At 42.0% G+C, this 18,840-nt stretch overlaps 2 protein-coding genes across 6 annotated transcripts in view; both read left to right on the top strand.

Moving 5' to 3' along the window:
* Positions 1–994: 994 nt before the first annotated feature.
* On the top strand, positions 995–5,939 carry si:ch1073-224n8.1 (uncharacterized). The gene is made up of 3 exons (XM_020646195.3): positions 995–1,310; positions 1,426–2,228; positions 2,324–5,939. The coding sequence occupies exons 2-3, from the start codon at positions 1,514–1,516 to the stop codon at positions 3,286–3,288; spliced, it is 1,680 nt and encodes a 559-aa protein (XP_020501851.2). The 5' UTR covers positions 995–1,310; positions 1,426–1,513; the 3' UTR covers positions 3,289–5,939.
* A 5,920-nt stretch (positions 5,940–11,859) lies between these two features.
* ltbp3 (latent transforming growth factor beta binding protein 3) overlaps positions 11,860–18,840 on the top strand; it is a 37,595-nt gene continuing 30,614 nt past the window's right edge. For 4 of the 5 annotated variants that reach the window (XM_020646208.3, XM_029279769.2, XM_065962994.1 and 1 more), the window contains exon 1: positions 11,861–12,484. In XM_020646208.3, coding sequence (XP_020501864.1) covers positions 12,247–12,484 — 238 coding nt within the window. In that variant the 5' untranslated portion in view covers positions 11,861–12,246. Of the gene's footprint in view, positions 12,485–18,840 lie in introns of all 5 variants that reach the window. The other variant, XM_020646209.3, reaches the window with a different exon arrangement.

The raw sequence follows: 18,840 nt of genomic DNA, 5'->3' as shown, positions 1-18,840 counted from the left end.
AGGTGTCAGCTGATTTATATTGAGACATCTTCTTTTCTGTTATTGTCAGGAAACCTAACTGGCTATATCCGAATCGGAATCAATAAAATTCACTTTCTCATTAGTGTGATTCTGTTTGCTGGAGACAAAACTGTTCAGTCAGTACATGCAAAAAAAGTTAGTTTGAATTTTATACAACTGTATTAAAACAAAGTAAATTCAATTGATTTAAGATAAAAACAACTTTTTTAATTGGCTCTATTGGAATCTAAATTAGCTTTATGTGGGTACAGGTCCTTTATCAAACCCAAAGGAAACATCCGTTACTCTGGCATCTTTTAATGTATTCAAGTCATTTTAAAACGTTGTTTTAACAAGAATACAGAGCAGATCAAGAGTACAGGGTCTACTAACAGCCAGCCATGTGTCAAATACCACTAAAAAACTTTTTTTTTTTTTAAATGTGTTTTACAAGTTTTGAAAGAAATGTATCCAATATATTTTTTATAAACTCTTAAAGATTTATTTTTGGGCTTTTTGTGACTTTAATGGAGAGAAAGGACAGTGGATGGAGCTGGAAATCAGGGCGAGCGAGAGAGAGAGAGAGTGAGGAACGACATGTGGGAAAGAAGCCACAGGCTGGATTTGAACCTGGGCCGCCCGCTTGGAAGACCACAGCCTCCACACATGGGGCGCGCGCACCAACCACCACACCACCAGCGCCCCATTTTTTTTTTTTACAAACTCTTCATTGAACATCGTGCGGGTACAGACAAACAAGGTACTTTCCAATATCAGGACATTTCAAACATAAACCCCTAAACTGGTGTCTTCAAGTCATAACCCAGGGTACCAGTAAGCCCACGGGACACTTGCGCATAACCTGAAGTACATCAAAGCATACAGTAGGTGGCGGTATGCACCTATAAACGTTGGTTTGCGATGCACCGAGAGAAGAAGAGAAGAAGAAGATCCTGCACGGAAGAAGCCCCCCCCCCCTTGTGCATGTCGTCACTCCTGTGCGACGGGCCTCAGTTGTACAGTACAGTACAGTGAGCCCAGTTTTGCAGACAGAAGCTCGAAATGGGTGAGTTGCCGCTGAGGGGTCATGGTTGCAAAGATTGAGAGCAACACTTGAATCAGGGTGCTTGTCAGAGCAGATTTCCTCCTGCAGAGACACGTTGTTTTGCAAGAGTCTGGTCTCTCTCTCTCCCTTTTTTTTTTTTTTTGTTGTTGTGTGTCCGACTGGCGTTGATAAATTCAAAGCTAGGAAGCTAATGCTAGCGGGAGCAGGCAGGAGGCCCAGCGCAGAGCTCTGAGTTCACTTCAGTGTAAGTAGGCAGATGCACTTACTTTACACTTCACCAGCAATTAAAAAATAAACAACCATAATTGTCCAATTTGCTGTTTGTTTTTTTTTTGTTTTTTTTTGTTAAACTCCTGAAGCTGCACAGTAAAGGTTTGCATAACCTGTGGACATTACCTGAGTGTGTTAAAGGAACCTTCCTGCATTTAAAAAAAGAAAAAAAAAAGCATGACTTCCAGGAGGACAGGCTATGCTGGCAGCATGGAGTCATCTCAGTCCAACAGCAGCAGCAGCTCAGTCCACAGTGGAAACCGCAAACAGAGTATAATCAACACCCCCGACAGGACCGGGCCAGAGTCCTGTTATGACCGCAAAGGGGAGAAGGTTGGATATGGAGCCTCGCAGGGCAGCGTGACTGTCACGTCGCTGAAGTCCCGACTCGCTCCCACCATCCAAACTGCCATGTCAGCAGCGGTGGACACGCTCCTGGGCGAAGTGGTGCTCGTCCTCAACGAGACTCAGCAAGAGCTGCTGCACAAAGAGCAAGAAAACGAAAGGCTGAAGGTGCGCCTGGAGGTGTCCGAGCGGGAGTTGAAGACCCTGCAGGAGTGTCTGTGCAGCGCCCAGAAGCTCATAGACCAGCTTCAGATCTCCTACACGGGCAATCAGACCATCAGTCAGTCGGTTTTCGCCCCGTCGCTGTCCTCCATGGCTTCAATGGCGTCAGGCTTGGACCGGGACCACCAGAACTCGCGCGGCGTGAACGGCGCGGGGGTCGACTTGGGTCTCGGAGGCTCCGTGGAGGAATCGCTTCACGGGTTCGAGCCGAGAGACGACTACAAAATGTGCCAGCTTTCGATCCAACCGGACGGCTCGGTGACTAACCACGCTCTGGACTTCGATTCCAACACTTCCCACATGTGCTCAGATTCCAGCAGAGCCGGTAAAATGTCCTCAGTTTTTCTTCTTACTGTTTACTAAAACATTTTGTTCACCGCTTTTATTCTATGCGTTCCTCTCTGTTTGATTTGTCTCTAGACGAGAGGCAGTCTCAGGGACCGGGTGGAGCATCCAGGTTCGAGATCAAAGAGGAGCAGGGACCTGCTTCCGGCTCCGCTCAGCCGAACAGAAAGGATTCCGGCTTACGCGGTGACAGCAGAGTCGGGGAAGACGAGCGATCGTCCCACGGCATGGGCGACCTTGGCTACGTCCAGGTTGGAGGCGAGGGAGGCCCCCAGCGTTCCTTCACCCAGCCGCTGCGTCACCAAAGAACTGCGCGGGACTGCGGCAGTGATTTACACGGTGGACTCGATGGACAGAAACAGTTGGGTCGGACTTCTGGAGCCGGAAGGGGAGACAGTGTTTCACCAGGCAGAGCAGACGACTCAGCGGGACCTTCCGCCCCTGACGCAGTCGGGGAGCCGTCTGCCGATCGGCCCCACCACTGCCTGGAGTGCGGAAAGACTTTCCGTCTGATCTCCAGCCTGAAGAAGCACATCCGCATCCACACAGGAGAGAAGCCTTACCCGTGTGGGGTCTGTGGCCGCCGCTTCCGTGAGTCAGGGGCGCTCAAAACCCACCTGCGCATACACACGGGGGAGAAACCGTACTCCTGCTCCGAGTGTGGAAACTGCTTCCGCCACTTGGATGGCTTGCGCAAACACAGGCGCACGCACACGGGGGAGAAACCCTACGTGTGCGCCATCTGCGGGAAGCGCCTGAGTCGCCTGCAGCACCTCAAACACCACCAGCTCATCCACACCGGGGAGAGGCCGTGCTGCTGCCCCTTCTGCAACCGCAGCTTCAAGGAGCCGGCGGCGCTGCGGAAACACATCCGCACGCACCGCGAGGGCGGCCACATGGGGATCGGAGCGAGCGACGACACGGACCCGGACGCCATGGACGACATAAACAACCTCCACCCGGCAGCCCCGTCCCCTCAGATGAGGTTTGCGGAGTGGGGAGCTGAGGAGGACGACAGCTCTGTTGTGGACTGTGTGTAGAGAATGATTTAAACTCTCTGAGGTTTTTCCTGCCATGGTGGGAAAAACCTGAAATAAGCTTTTTGTGTTATTTGTAGACCTGACACATAAGGTCGTCTCTGTTTCATGCTGTTAGAGTGAAGAACCAGGCTGCATATAACCCTAGCCTTCCGTTTCATTCACACCTGACATTGACATGTCTCACAGTCTAAGATGTAAAAATAACTTTTAAATATCCACTGTACATTCTCCAACAGTTAGTGTTCTTGTGCAGACATTCCTCAAGCAGCAGCTCACAGGCTGTTCTTGGCACTGACGGGGAGTTGCCGGGTTGTTGTCTTTTTGCCACTCTTTGGTTAAAGAATGGCAGAGCAGTTTCCCCTCTTTTACGACGGAAGTGCCACTGACACCGACTAAATCATCAACGGAGTCGCTGCTGCTGCTGCTGCTGCTGATGTTCAATATGGTTCCGACCTGGAGAGTTCTCACCTCCTTTTTTAAGTTTTATCATATTTAACACAGAAATCGGAAACTGAATTTGCCGTTTTAGTATTTTGGCTTTTGTGAGAAGACTGAACTGCTGATCCTCAGGGCTGCTTCATGCTTCATGTCGGCTGTACCTTTGTACTCATCCGCACCATGCTGCTTACCTTTTTCAATCTGGTAGTCCTGTATGGTGGTTCTATTCAAGTTTTTGGAAGTGGACAATTAAGCAGCTATAAACATTGAGATTTTTCTCTTTAGTTAGAATCATCTATTTTCTTAATCTAATCAATTATTTGTCCTACTTAAGTGTATTAAATATTATTGCAAAGTCATAGAAGTCAATTCCCAGCAATAATTATCAAAACTACCCTGAGAAGCAAATTGAAAAGCACTAACTGATGAAAAATAAAGACTATTTACAGCTGAGAAACTAAATTTAAGAGGTCAGCGCAGCCTTGAAATCCCTCCTAATCAAGTGTAAGCTAAATGCTGAATTGATATATTGAATACATTTATACCGTGCTCTGTGTGTGTGAGTCCCCATGAAGCATGAACCGGCGTCCCGTTCTCAATCTTGCCTCAGCTCTGATTGATCTGAGAGCGACTGACGTTGTTAAATTTAAAGCAAGCAGGCTAATGTTACCGCTCATCACAATCGTAATATTTTCAGTGAAGACGGAGAAATCTGTGTAAAAATTATCTACACGGGTTCTCATGATACCACAATTTTAATCTTTGATACAATACTGGTAAAAATCAAATACTTAATTACTACTTACTACGATACTTGTTTTGATATATCACCACAACAAGAAAATATTAGTCCTAGGGAAGCAACTTGGGGTCAACTTTGTATTTTAATTACCAAAAGTTGCAAGCAATCTCCTTCACATTGTCTAAACTGCATAAATTAATGAGCAACGTTTTGGTAAATATGCAAAAAATACATCGCCAACATTTACCAAAACATTGCCAAATGCATTTTTTACGATTTAGACAGTGTGACATTTTCTCCTCTGTGTGTTCGACATGAACATAACTTAAGTGTCTTTATGAGATGCCAAAGCAACTTCAGAAACATCAGTATTCTACCACTTGTACATTTGGACAGACCACCACTGCTCTGTCTCTCGCTCGCTGCAACTTCAGGTTCAAAAACGGCCGAAGATCTGAAGTTTATTTTAAAGCTTCTGTACTTTGTGATGTTCAAAGAGATGTGGTATTGAAATATTTGGCAACATTAATCTGTACAAACGTATTTTTAATGTCACCGTCACATACAAAAGGTCATTTAAATAGACGTGATCCCACTTAGTGTCAGCGTCTGCACAGATCTACAGCTTTACTGATTCCAGTCTTTTTAATCATCTCTTTCTTCTTATGGACCATTTCTTAGCATTCCCCCTTTTTTTTTTTTTTTTCGTTCAAGCTGCTGCTGTACATCCAGAGAGCCTCTTCTTTCTCTGGACTTGTTTTCTTTTGTTACCAGCCTGTTACTAGCGGACATACTTCGGTGCTTGCATGTGCATATCTGTCCTGCTAAAGCTGGCAGCGTTACCATAACAGATGTTTCTGTAAATAAGAATAAATCTGGATTAATGAGGGTTAACAGATGTGAGATAAGTGCAAAGACTTTTTTTTTTTATTTAAGAGCAACGCAACAGGATTTGAAAACACCAGAATGCTTAAAGTGCATAATAAATGTAAATATATATACTCTTACTACACTTCTTCCTCGTGTTCTTCCTGATGCTCTGATGCGACTTCACCGGAAACATCAGGGGCCTTTTATCCTCTCAGCCTTACGAGCTATACTGTTGGTCTCTGCTGTCTTTTAACATGTATACTATACTATAATGTAACTATTCTGTGTACATAAAACAAGAGTGAGTCATCTTAAGAGGCACTCCAAATGTACAAATATCTGTTACCTTGTCCCTCAGAATACACTTTGCCAAGGAAGTCTTTCCCGGGGACGATCATATTTATTGATTTTTATGTTATGCACAGGGCGGCCTTTGCATGTAGGTTTGAACTGAAACAGCATTGTCTCTTTGGAAGTCAGTGCTACATGTGAATGATTTTTTTTTTTTTTTTTGCTTCTGTGTTCAATATATATCCACCTGACATCACAACCATCCTGTTACCTGCTGTACATGTTACTATATTAAAGGGCCTTGTTTCTACGTCGTCTCTGACTCTGGTTGTTTATTCAATACATGGAATCAAGATGGAGCAATTATCTGAATGGCGTCGAGTCCAAATGAAGATTAAGACCGCTGAGAAAGCGTTTTTAACGATGTGGTGTTTTACTCCAAGCTAATTTTAGATTCTTTATGTATTTTCATTTCATTGTATCAAGGCAAGAAAACCACATTCACCCTTTTTTTTTTTTTTACAATGGCTGAAACGCTGCCAAGCAGATTATGTAGGTGCTGCAGACACGCCCATGGAAAAGCGCCCAAATAACAGCCCCGCTCTCCTTCCAGTGCTGAGTAATGAAAGTTGTGTTTATACACACAAACTACTGTTTGAGGTGGCTTTGGCTGTGATTGCAGAAGCTTAACAGGCTCCGTGTTTCTGAGAGAGAAGACCGAAGTGTGTGGCAGCTTTCATCCATAATACATTCAATTTTTCTGTCATACTTTATTACCTCCAGATTAATTATTATGGACTCCAAAAAGTAAATATATTGTAAATATTATAGTGCTATCTGAATGTATGAGTGACTCTAAACTGTTCATATTATATTATGAACATTATTATGAATATTATGATATTTCTTTCTGATTTGCGTGCATAGAAATAACTTCCTGGTTGTACTATTAAAAAACGGACAAGGTAAACCAAGGCACCATAACAGCTGTAAGATAGGTGCATACATTGATCATTTTGCCTGTAATGCACTTGATTCAGTGAGTTTTAATGATAACACAGGGACGTACTGAATCACTGTAATTCATGATAGGCCATATGTGGATGAAGATACTGATAATACCCTGATACAGTGATTCTGTGAGAAATTATTTATAGTAAGACTCTTGTGATAGATCAGGATGTCTGATAAGCTTAAGAATATAAAATGCCCCTAAAAAGGTTAAAGGGGACATATTGTGAAGAATCCACATTTTCAGTGTTTTTGAACATATATGTGGGTAACCTGAGTGTCTACTTACCCACAAATTGTGAAATAAATCCATCCAGTGCTTTCTTTGTGGTCTGCATAAGTCTTACAACACAGAGAAAAATGCTCCGTTTCAAATTTGCGCTTCTTGTGATGTCACAGTGGGATTCTGGTAAAAAAAAAAAAATCCCCTCCCCTCCCCTGATATCTCCACACATGGACTCCACCCCCAGCCTGGAACAAACGTTTCGTGCAGGTCCGCCATTTTTATTCTTGCTACAGAGGAGTGATTACTACCGTGAAAACTCAGGGGGCGGGGCTCATTTAAAGAGACACACACACACCAAAACGGAGCGTTCTGAGAGAGCTGGTTTATACTGGGTCACAAACCTCCTCTGGTGCTTGATTCATGTTATATTTTGACCAAAGCACAGCACATATGTTTCATTTAGACCACAGGGGACTGTTTTAATAGGTGGGTATAATATGTCCTCTTTAAATGCAGGATTCATGTATTTATTTAGAGCAATTAGGAGTCAGTGTCACGTCGTATCAGGCTTCATCGCTTCACTTCTTTGTATTATAAATATATGTACCATAAGAAAATAATAGAGCCGTGTTAGTATAAATATATGTACCATAAGAAAAGAATAGAGCAGTGTTAGTGTAAATATATGTACCATAAGAAAATAATAGAGCAGTGTAAGTTTAAATATATGTACCATAAGAAAAGAATAGAGCAGTGTTAGTATAAATATATGTACCATAAGAAAAGAATAGAGCCGTGTTAGTGTAAATATATGTACCATAAGAAAAGAATAGAGCCGTGTTAGTGTAAATATATGTACCATAAGAAAAGAATAGAGCAGTGTAAGTATTTACCTGAAACCTTCTGAGGCACAGGCCTGCATCTTGTTGATCAGAAGCTACAAGCACACAATGTGACGGACCTGGAAGGATGCAAACTTGTTCCAACAAAACAGACCACTAATGGGAGTTATGACATCAAGTCGAAACAAGTGCTGTGGAGTGCATTTGAACACAACATTATCCTGAATGCATCACACAGTGCCGAGCGAGTGATTCTACTTCGGTGGTTACTGACGACACAAAGATCATCAGAGAAAGACTTCTAGAGAAAAAAAAATAATCACGTCACCTGCTGCAAACCGGGTCCCACGCTAAGACCATCTCTTCATCTGAGCATAAAAAACTTTAGTCTCTGTTACACAGAGTTGTTGATATTTCTAAATGTCTAAACGTTTTTTGTCAAAGCTGAAACATTTCACCTGTGAACAACAGTGGCAGAAAGTAATTAAGTACCTTTACACAAGTGTGTACTCTGTGAGATACTTCACCTGTGACACTTCATTTGAGAGAGAAATCTTCTACATCAGGGGTTCCCAATTCTTTTTTTGCCTGCGACCCCCAGAACAACGGTGCCATAGACTGGGGCCCCCCACTGTCCCTGAAAGTGGTTAAAGCATTTAATGTTGAGCAAAGCCTCACACACTTACAGGCCAATCCAAACAAAAGAACACAGCAGCCCTAAAATGAATATATTATTTAGTGTGTCTCCTTCTATTTACAAAAAAGCAGCGGACACTGACATTGTTGTGCATTATGTTATGTGCATTTAACTTACACTTACATTTCAAGGATTTTCTACACATTACTTTCTCACTTTAAAGAATATGGTTTTACAACCAAGAACAACTTTTGTAAATAAATCACAATAATGGGTAAAATATGCAATTCTATTTTCTATTATTTTTAAGTGTTTTTGGAAAGCATCTTGCGACCCCCTTCTCCGTGTCTCATGACCCCCGAGTGGGTTGCAAAAAGACATTTGTTGGAAATGTTACTAACCCACATCAGACAGAAAAAATCCTGATCACTCTCTCTGCCTGATGAACGTCTAGTACAGAAACATTGCCAATAAAAGTATTTCAGATAGCAGTCTGCTGGCAGCTTTTTCATTGACTCACTCATTCCTCCCCTATGCACCTACTTTTAAAATACATGTAGGCCTCCTGTATGAAGGAATTTTATTAATTGGTAACATCTGGTTATAACTCCAGCATGTGTGATATTACTGTTTACTCTTCTTTCTGTCTGTCATGAGTGTGTGGTGCATGAATGAGGAACACTAATATCTCAGTTTCAACAACGGAAGCTATTATAATGTGCTTACATAATAATACTCACTGTGGACGTGGCGAGTGGATTTGTAACCTACACTGTATTTGCATTCTGTGTGTGTATATATATATACATCCGTGTGTGTGTGTGTGTGTGTGTGTGTGTGTGTGTGTGTGTGTGTGTGTGTGTGTGTGTGTGTGTGTTCTTGGCAGTGGATGATGCAGTGATGGCGAGCAGCAGAGGAAAAGAGAAATGTGAGAACGGCCTGTGAACTCTCTGCAGGCCCATGCAGTCATTTCCTCAGTGACTGAAGGTAAACACTCTCACTTTCAGAGAGGAAGTGACTCAACTCTCTCCCCTCTCTCTCTCTCTCTCTCTCTCTCTCTCTCTCTCTCTCTATCTCTCCACATTTCTCTTTGTCACTTTGTCACTTTCACACCTCACTCATTGGCCCAAACACTGACTGGGACCCCCCCCCCGCCTCCCCCCTCCTTATCATTACAGTGTTGGAGTACCTTTACACTTTTCAGTTTATGTAATGATGATTCAGACTTTTCCCACACATATTAGCTGATCATGTGACTGAAGTGACATGAAGCTTTTGAGACTGTGCTGTGACACGATTGTTTAAGTTAACTGGACCATTTCTTGAGTCTGTCAGTGTCATATTTGTCATTATATCAACAGGATATATTGAACCTTTAACCCCATTAAATGTATCTGATGATTGTGGTTACCTGTGAAATACAAGGGGATTAATTTATTGGACTTAAAGCTCCTGTGAGGAAGTTTTAAATGGTTATGAAACAATCTGAAATAGTCTCTTTATGAGTTACAAAAGCAAACAAACCTGTGACTTGATTGATCATTTCTATTTATTTATTTTTAATACCTGAAGCCTCTTCCCCAGGGTACAGTAGGTGTCCGACAACAGGGTTAACTGCACTGCATTGATTTTTAATGAGTGACACATTTAACCGTTTAAAAAGAGCAGGAAAAGATTCATCTTTTGTGTCAAAAACACTCCTCACACACGTAAAGGACAAAATCATTAAAGATCGCTTTGTCCACAGGTGGGCGCCAAAATCAACACAAAACCGAAAGTATGTGGAGCTTAATTCAATTCAATTCAATTTATTTTGTATAGCGTCAACTCATAACAAGTGTTATCTCAAGACACTTTACAAAAAGCAGGTAAAAGACCTTACTCTTTGTCTGTTAACATTGCAAAAGATCAGGTTAAAGACCTTACTCATTGTTATGTTACAAAAAGCAGGTAGAAGACCTTACTTATTGTTATATTACAAAGACCCGGCCTATCCATCATGAGCACTTTAGCAAAGCAGCAAAAGTTACAGTGCTAAGAAAAAACTGCCTTATTAAAAGGCAGAAATCTTCGGCTGGATCCCCGCTTAACACCAGCTTAACAAACTAGCCACTCGCTCACATATCTCACATATGAAGGGAACTGATTATTTAGAGGTCAGTCCTCTCAACGCTGCAGTTCACAGTGTTTTGACTTTAGGGGTCATAAGGGACTGACTCGCTTTAGGAGCCAGCCTCATGTGGCCACTACAGGAACTGTAGTTATTTGGCACTTCACTTTTGCACTAATAATTTAGCCAGCAGGTTACTGCTTGGTTTTGATCCATGGCTGGGTTCAATGGTGTCCTTTATGGTGCCCTTAAAATGGAAATAGTGTGACTGATCTATTAACAGTTCCATATAGGTTGCCTTCAAAGCTAGAAGTTAGGAAACCTTCTCATGGCTGGTGCCTACACACCCCTCCTGCCCCCCTCAGACAGCATCAGTCTAATCAACAGTGTTGTTGAAGTATTAACATTACTTATAACAGTAAAACATTTGTGGACTCTTTAGCTGCAGCAGGAAGATAACTTTTCAAAGTTCATTTTTCACAATTCACGGCTTTCACATGAATCATCAGTAAGATTTATTGCTTAGAACTTTAACAGTTAGAATGAATTGATGATCTCTTGGTAGGCTTCAGTATTTTTGTCCATTGTTTGCAAAAAGAAAGTGAAATCATAAAAAAGTGTTCCACACAAATAATGTAAGTAGTTTCCCACAGTGAAAGCACACTTTGCTTTGGGACGTTGCCAGGGAATTTTGGCCCCATGAAAACCAAAATAATGAAATATAGAAAGAAAATTAACTAATTCTCTCATATTTTGAATGACCCTCCCCCACCCATTAGGCATTTGCACCTAGAATCGTCCTGACTTTTCTCCCATACAGCACACCTTGATGGATGTGATATGCAATACACAGACCAACTATCTTAAAGTACAGATGCATCAATGTGGTTAAACCTGTGAAAAGCTGATGTTTAACGTCATGTCCATCTAGCATTTTGATAAAATGTGATCCACATTGAAAACTGTCTGCAGAACATGTCTGACACTTCTTTATTAACTTAGGGTATCAACAGGGTTGCACAAACAGATAGGGTGGGTCTATGCTAAGGCACAGTCTGTGATAAAGTTGGTGGTTTATTTAACAGTGGCCAGGTCTCAACGGCAGAGGCTTAAAACACAAACGTGTAAAAAGTAGTATATGATTTATGTGTGGGTATTTTTTATTTATTCAGAGAGTGACACACACAGCTGTGCCGCTCTGGTTTGCAGTGTGGGGTCTGTGGAGAGGAGAGGAGAGGAGAGGAGAGGAGAGGAGGGGAGGGGTGTGAGGAGAAATAACCAACAAGGAAACCACTTTCAGCTTTGCTCCTGCACCGCCTGGCTGGCTCTCAGCCAGGTTTCTCCAGAGAGGGTTGGCTCACCCCTTCTCCTCTCCTCCCTTCTTTCTCTCCCAAACCCACATACGCACTAACTCTCCAACTCTCCAACTCTCCAACGCGTCAGGCGAGAAGAAGAAGCAGAAGAAGAAGAAGCAGAAAAGAAAAACGGAGTAAGAAGAGCGACAGAAAGTGAGGACAACTTTCTCAACAACAGCACCGAGGACGAGGAGTAACTTCTGAAGATGTCAAACGTGTCGCTTTTGCAGACGGATCAATTGGGAGCGCGAGGAAAGTGATTTTTTTTTTTTTTCTTAAGGAGAAAACAGGAGGGAGGACGCGTGTTTTTTTTTTTTTTCCTCCGCCGTATGAGACGTCAGAAATCAGCCTGGGTTAACAAAGCAGGCGCCTCAGAGCTGGAGCTGGTGATTTTAATGTGCCCGGGTCTTTGTGGAGGGCAGTGAAGGATGCCAGGATGCCCTCTCTGATCCCCCATCTGCTTGTCATCTGGCTCAGCGTCCACAGGCTGGCGTGGTGCACGGAGCGCTCCTCCACACGGGAGCGCTTCAAGGTGGTCATCGCTCCTCTCATCTGCAAGCGGATCTGCCTCAAGGGCCAGTGTCAGGATACGTGCGAGCAGGGCAACAACACCACGCTGATCGCCGAGAACGGCCAGGGCGCCGACACGCTGATCGGACAGGGCTTCAGGGTCGGTGAGTGACTCTGCGAGGCGCAAACGGAGCGTGTTTGTTTATCAGGGGATGACCTCTGACCTCTGCTTTATTGTTTTCCTCTGTGGAGAGGAGAGAGGGGGGTGGCTGTTGATTGCGCATAAAACTATTTTTATGGTAAATATGACGTATAAACCCTCATATAGTCATTTTATAAGGCTCCATTAACTCACTTTTAATGGAGATCAGGATGTTTATTACATTATAGTGCAAGGGAATATACATCCAACATTTTGAGACATTATTCTGCATGGGGGAATTACTACTTTTCAATATAGGCTAAGATTTACAATTGAAATGTAGTGCTTATAAACTCTATAAAAACCGTCATTATGGACAAAATACCCTTCTGCTGAGCCAAGATCAACTTACTGCAATCATAGTCTTAACTTGATAAAAAAATCCAGTCATATTAGTAGAAAAATATCAACTCCTGTATCAAATGCAGAAGCACTGAATGCAGATTTGGACTCTGCAGTTTCCCTCAGCATCAAACTGACTGTAGGCTATTTAAAAAGTCATCATGTGTGTATATTTAGATCCGCAACAATGCAAAGAACGTCTTTACACAACAGCAAAACCTTTTTTGCATCGTAGACCTAACCACAGCAAAGTGAGATATAAAAAAAAGCATAGATCTGCTGCCACTAAAGTTTAAAATTAAAGTGGTGCTTAAAAACACTTGTTGAATAATAAAGTCTCATGTAGTTCCCATCCATGTGTAAAATTGTTAAAACCATTAAATGATCCTCTGTAAGTGATAATAACAAGCCGAACATAAACTATCCTAATTCTCTCCGTTCACGCTTTGGTCCCTTATCTTCTTTATGGCCTTCATCAGTTTGATGTAGCTACTTAGTACATGCACCCTCGATTTATATCGTTAAGATTTATGTCAAGTGTGTATAAAACTGCTCCGCAAATAAATTGGTGGCTTCAGTGAGGTGAGCTGGGTTTACCCTCCACAGCTTCACTGGAAAATGTTTCCATGTTACACTTTAATTACTGAGGCACGCTCCATTACATAGCATATAAATGTACTGTTGAGATCTATATACTTTCCCCCTCCTCGACTCCAGTGTCTGGTTGGCATGAGTGGAGCCTTTCTGCTGTATCAGATCAGCTGTGGTGAGACGTGGAGCCTCAGTGTCTACGTCAGACTCCGGCCCAGAACTGGATTTCACTGGTCCTCTTAGACTCTGTTGATTTTGAGTATAAGATATTTAAAAGGAAAATTACAGCATGGTTACTTGTCTGAGATCTAATGTGTGATACATGAAGAACACTTCAGTTGTTTGTTTTATTGCAGTACCTGAACGTCCAATTACTTTATTTACGCCCCTTAAATAGGAATTTGTAACATGAATGGTTTAAACCCCTTTTTTCTTATGTGACTTAATAACAAAGTACAGATGGTAGCTGTGCTTCGTTAAACATGATGCAATAGCATCACATTTCTGTTGGCATCACTTTTAAGCAGAACCATCTGCCTTTGAATATTCTTGAAAACTCAAAAGCTTCTGAAGAGTGTAAGTTGTTCTGAAACACTTTTTCCATGCATGTACTTGTTCAAATACCTGTGGCGCTAGTATTTGCAGAAAACTCCCTGACGCTGGTGTGTTAATAAAATAAACTTTACTATTTTAACAGCTGTATATCATCGACCCTGAGTAATGGGATTGATTGTTTTTTTTTGTTGTATTGCTTGGATCAGTCAGAACGCTGGAATAATCGTAGCCTTAAAACAAGCTGAGCTAACTCTAGCTGCAGCTCGGCTCTCGGCAGCTCGGCTCTCGGCCCCTCCTGGCTGCTAGACTGTGTCAACTTAAAAGTGTCAGAGAAACCTTGATTAATACTGTAAAGTATTGGTTTCCATAACTTTAGATTGTCTTAACATTGGATTCATAAAAATACAGCATTAAGATGTGTAATAGGTAAACACTGATTGCTGACTTTTTGCTAGCTCTAATGAACATTGCTCTCTTCATAGCTCAGCACTGATAATGTCATCTTTGCATCATTCTCCCTTCACATAATGTGCCTGAAATCAGTTCCTTTTGGCTGCTCTATAACAGTAGTTGCGCTAATTATATGTCTTTACGCTGTAGGCTACTGTTTGGGAGAAAAGGACACAAGTTGATATTTCGGAAGGTTAATAAAAGTTGTTATTGGAATGCGCATATACGTCCTATTTTAGTCTGTATCAGAGTAACCTTTTATTTTGCATACATACTTTACATACATTATTGGAAAACAGTTTCTAATTTGTATTCCAACGTTGTCTTACCTTTTTTTAAACATTGAGAAGGAAGTAAAAAGACAAAAAAAAGCAAACAACTCACTGCAAACCAAAGTCTGTTAAACAATACCAAGGGAATAAAGAAAAACAAAGAAAAATTATAAGTTAATAAGTAAATAAAATTGGATGGGGAGGGAATATAATCAGGTGCTTACTTCAAAGAATGAATGCATTAAGTGTCACTTTGGATCTAGAAAAGAAAGATTATTTTAAAAAGTAACAGGTTGCCGTCTTTTGAAACTGGCACTGGTATCAGTTTCCAAACAACTACAGTTTGGATTGTAAGGAAGAGGCTAAGATGTAGAACTTAATTGCTCTTTAGCGCTGCCTTAAGTTCTCCAGTTTCTGTCATTAAGAATACATCATAAAGGATTGTCTGTTAGTTGCAGCATCGCTCTGCTTCTTGAACTTCTTACAAACAGTTTTGCGCAGCAGATAAGTCACGTTTGATCATACAGATGCAGCCTCACCGCAGCTGCTTTCCCTATTTGGCCCACGTGTGCGTATGGGAGGCTGGATTTAATCAGATGAAGTGATTCCTCACTTGTAGCGCCGTGACAGAACTTTTCCTCCTTGTCACCGTGCAGTGATGTAGAGTCAGACAGTTGGCTCTGCCTCCAGTCCTCCCTCTTCCCCTCTGATTTCCCTGCCGTGTCACGTCACTTTTTTGGAGCTTCTGTGTCAAATAATTCAAGAGAGACATCTGAAATTCCTGGAATACCTCATGCTGCTTCACATTTGGTCTGGATAGAGAAGCCGCTCCAAGCTCACCTGTCTCTTGGATTTCAGATATCAGAAAAAAAAAATCCCTGCCGACTGTACGAGTTTTTTAGTAGCAGGGGGATCGAGGGTTCACTTAGGAGAGGAGACGTGTCTTGTTCAGTGCGAGGGCTGGAATGTGGTGCGGACAAGTGGAAATTTCTCTCTCTCGTGTCAAAACAGCCACGGCTATAGCAGCAACAATATGAAGACTTTTCCATATTTGAGCTGTTGTGACGTTCGCACAGTGAGATGAGGCCCAAAACCTGACCGAACCTTTCCTCTAAAGAAATGTACTTCCTGCCAGAAATATATCTCAATGCGTGTGCTCTGATATGTCCAAGGTTTTCACAGGCTGTTAAGAAATTGGCTGGACTTCGTCGGATCAGCAGGCAGAGTGCCAAAAACCAGTCAGGTTTTAGTGCTGGATCTGGATCTGGGATTTCGGCCAATGTCATTTTTATGGTCTTAACTTTGAAGGTAATAGAGAGAAACTTTTTAATGTACCGTCATTGGGCAAGTTGACAAGATCACCTTGTGGGAAAAGAAAATCAAAGAGGGGCCATTACTGTTACATGGCGAATATCTGCTACAAAAACATACATCTCAAATCCTTAGGGAACTTTGAAAGAACCAGAAATAAATGTAAGGTTGAATTTAAACTGGATAAATGATGTCCCAGGGTTAAACAGCTGTAAAACAAACATACATGTCAGTGCTGGCACAGATTTATACTTCCAATGAGTTGTTTTGGATAATTTATATAAAAGAACACAAATCCCAGATTTTCAGATGTTTTCTCTAATGTTTGATATCGTATTTACTCTACTTGGGTTATTTCTGTGGATGGATCCATTGGTGAGTCAATCCGACTCCTCAACCCAGTAGAAAATATCGAAACAACTATTGGATGGATTCTCATCAAGACCATACAGACATTCATTGTTGAAAACAGAAATAGACATATTTCTACCTCATGAAAAGAAAAGACGCATATATATATATATATATATATATATATATATATATATATATATATATATATATATATAGCATATAAAAGATGATTACAGTGTCTATAAATGGAGTGAAGCTCAGTGATGAAGTCCATGAAACCAAGACTGAGCAGGGTTGAAGGACGCCCAAGGTGAATGCAAAAAAGCTAAGATTGGCATGCGTCGAAACACAATGCCGTTCAAGACAGTTCAATACAAAGCAATCCAGCGAAGTTAGTTGCCAGTTTGGTGTCTTTACCCCCTAATTTACTCAAAAAGAGGTCCCAAACAAACTTGTGATTAGACAGTGTGTACTGTAATTTTAAGGTATAGGCAGCACACCATAGCTTCCACACTTCAGGTGACTTTATCCATCTCCGCTATGAGAATAGAAGCTACACGTGAGGAGTTAAATATCCAGCTAACTGTTGTATGGGCTGCTCCTGTATGAATCATACAGTACAGATTTACATTTCCCTTGCAGGATGAATTATATGAAAAATGTACTGAAAGCAGCAGCCTGAGAGAGTGGTCCAACATAATACATTTGCAGACAATGGACAGAATGAAAACAAAACAAAGAGCTAAAGGACACTGACATTCTCCATAGTGCTGAGGGGAGCCGTGGTATTGATTCTCTGTCGGGGGGCGGGTTTGATATGAGGGAGACCATGCACTCACCATTAAGTAATTTGATCCATTTGTTCATACTGTATAAAGACACTGAACAAAGCCTCCAGACTGGGACAGATGGACTCCAGCCGAGCAGATCGTATAACTCTGGATTACCTGCTGTGTGAGGACAGATCACCTGAACAACAACAGGAAGCTCTTTGTAATTTAAGTCCTGTGTTTCAGAGCGCTGACTCACATACAGACAGAGATTTTAGAGGATATGTTGTGGTAAAGTTGGACACAGTTGAACCCACTTTAATATACAGTGCAGTTCACCCATGCTATAATTATTTTCCACATGTACACCAGCTCTAGTTTACACTGCAAATCATATTGCGTTGTGCACGTTGGGCACAAACGACTCATCCCGGCGGCAATCTGAGTGCACCAAAAATAATTTGAATCTCCGTTTTAAAGAACTGTGGAAAATCAGTTTTTATCTCCGGACCCATTCCAACCTTTGATCGTGGTCCTGAGCGTTTTAGCCGTATCCTCTCCCTGCACACCTGGCTTCAGCACGCTTGCAAATCACACAACCTAGATTTTATTTACAATTTTAACCTGTCCTGGAACCGTGCTACACTTTTTTAAAAGCGACGGGATTCATCCAAATCCGTTGGGCAGTCAAATGTTGTCCGTTAATATCCAGCACGCTGTCCAGTCCTCAACACCTGTATGACATTCATCTGAGCACACACCCACATCCAATCCCCTCTCACCTGTTTCACCTCAGAACAATCTACTCACAGCAAGCCCCTCCCCCTTGGTCATGTGTTTCCAGAGAACTAAAGGTTTTCCTGTAGTTCACTGGACATTTCCTAAAACTGAGGCAATAATGGAAAAACTTGAAAGTCTAGCGAGCAGGTTGGCAGGCAGAGAAAAGTAAAAGTTTACAGCCTGATCAGGGCTTTTCCTCACATAACTATGGGATTCGTCATCAGGCTCTGCAGGAGCGCTGTTACTGCTAAAAATATGAGGAGTTTTTATCTGGTAATGAAACTGTCTGAAATTAATTCTGATGTCTCTTTATCACCTTTGATAGCAAAAGAGACCATCGGCCAGGAGATGGATGATTTCCTGTTTATGCCTGAAACAGCTGCACAGGGAAGGTATCAGATGAGGTTTAACTACATGCCGCCAAAACAGCCTCTTTTCAAATGTTCCATGGCAACAACAAAAAACAAAAACAAAAACAAAACTGTCCACACATGTGAAGACAAAATCAGCAAAGAGGCGAGAGGTACTGCTTTGTCCACAAGGGGCCCCAAAATCAACACACTCCAAAAGTTCGTTTCATATCAGGATTAATAACGAAGTTGTGTATTATATATTTGCAAGTTTGATATGATAACGTTTTTAAAATCTTGGCGTTACGGCTGAAGCCGCGCCGCCTTCTTCTGTGTGGTTAACTTTCCTTTTAGAGTGTTCTCCAAGTGTGTGTGTGTGTGTGTGTGTGTGTGTGTGTGTGTGTGTGTGTGTGTGTGTGTGTGTGTGTGTGTGTGTGTTGGCAAGTGTTGTGGTGTGTTCTCTAGTTTTATCCGTGATACCATCCACCTGGGCAGGCTCACTAAGGCTGAGTTGACGGGTTCTCCCCTCTGATTGGTTGGATC

The sequence above is a fragment of the Labrus bergylta genome, chromosome 14, assembly GCF_963930695.1.
Source record: "Labrus bergylta chromosome 14, fLabBer1.1, whole genome shotgun sequence".
Taxonomy (NCBI): Eukaryota; Metazoa; Chordata; class Actinopteri; order Labriformes; family Labridae; genus Labrus; species Labrus bergylta.
Note: the sequence above shows the minus strand (reverse complement) of the source record. Positions and strands in the feature narration are given on the sequence as shown.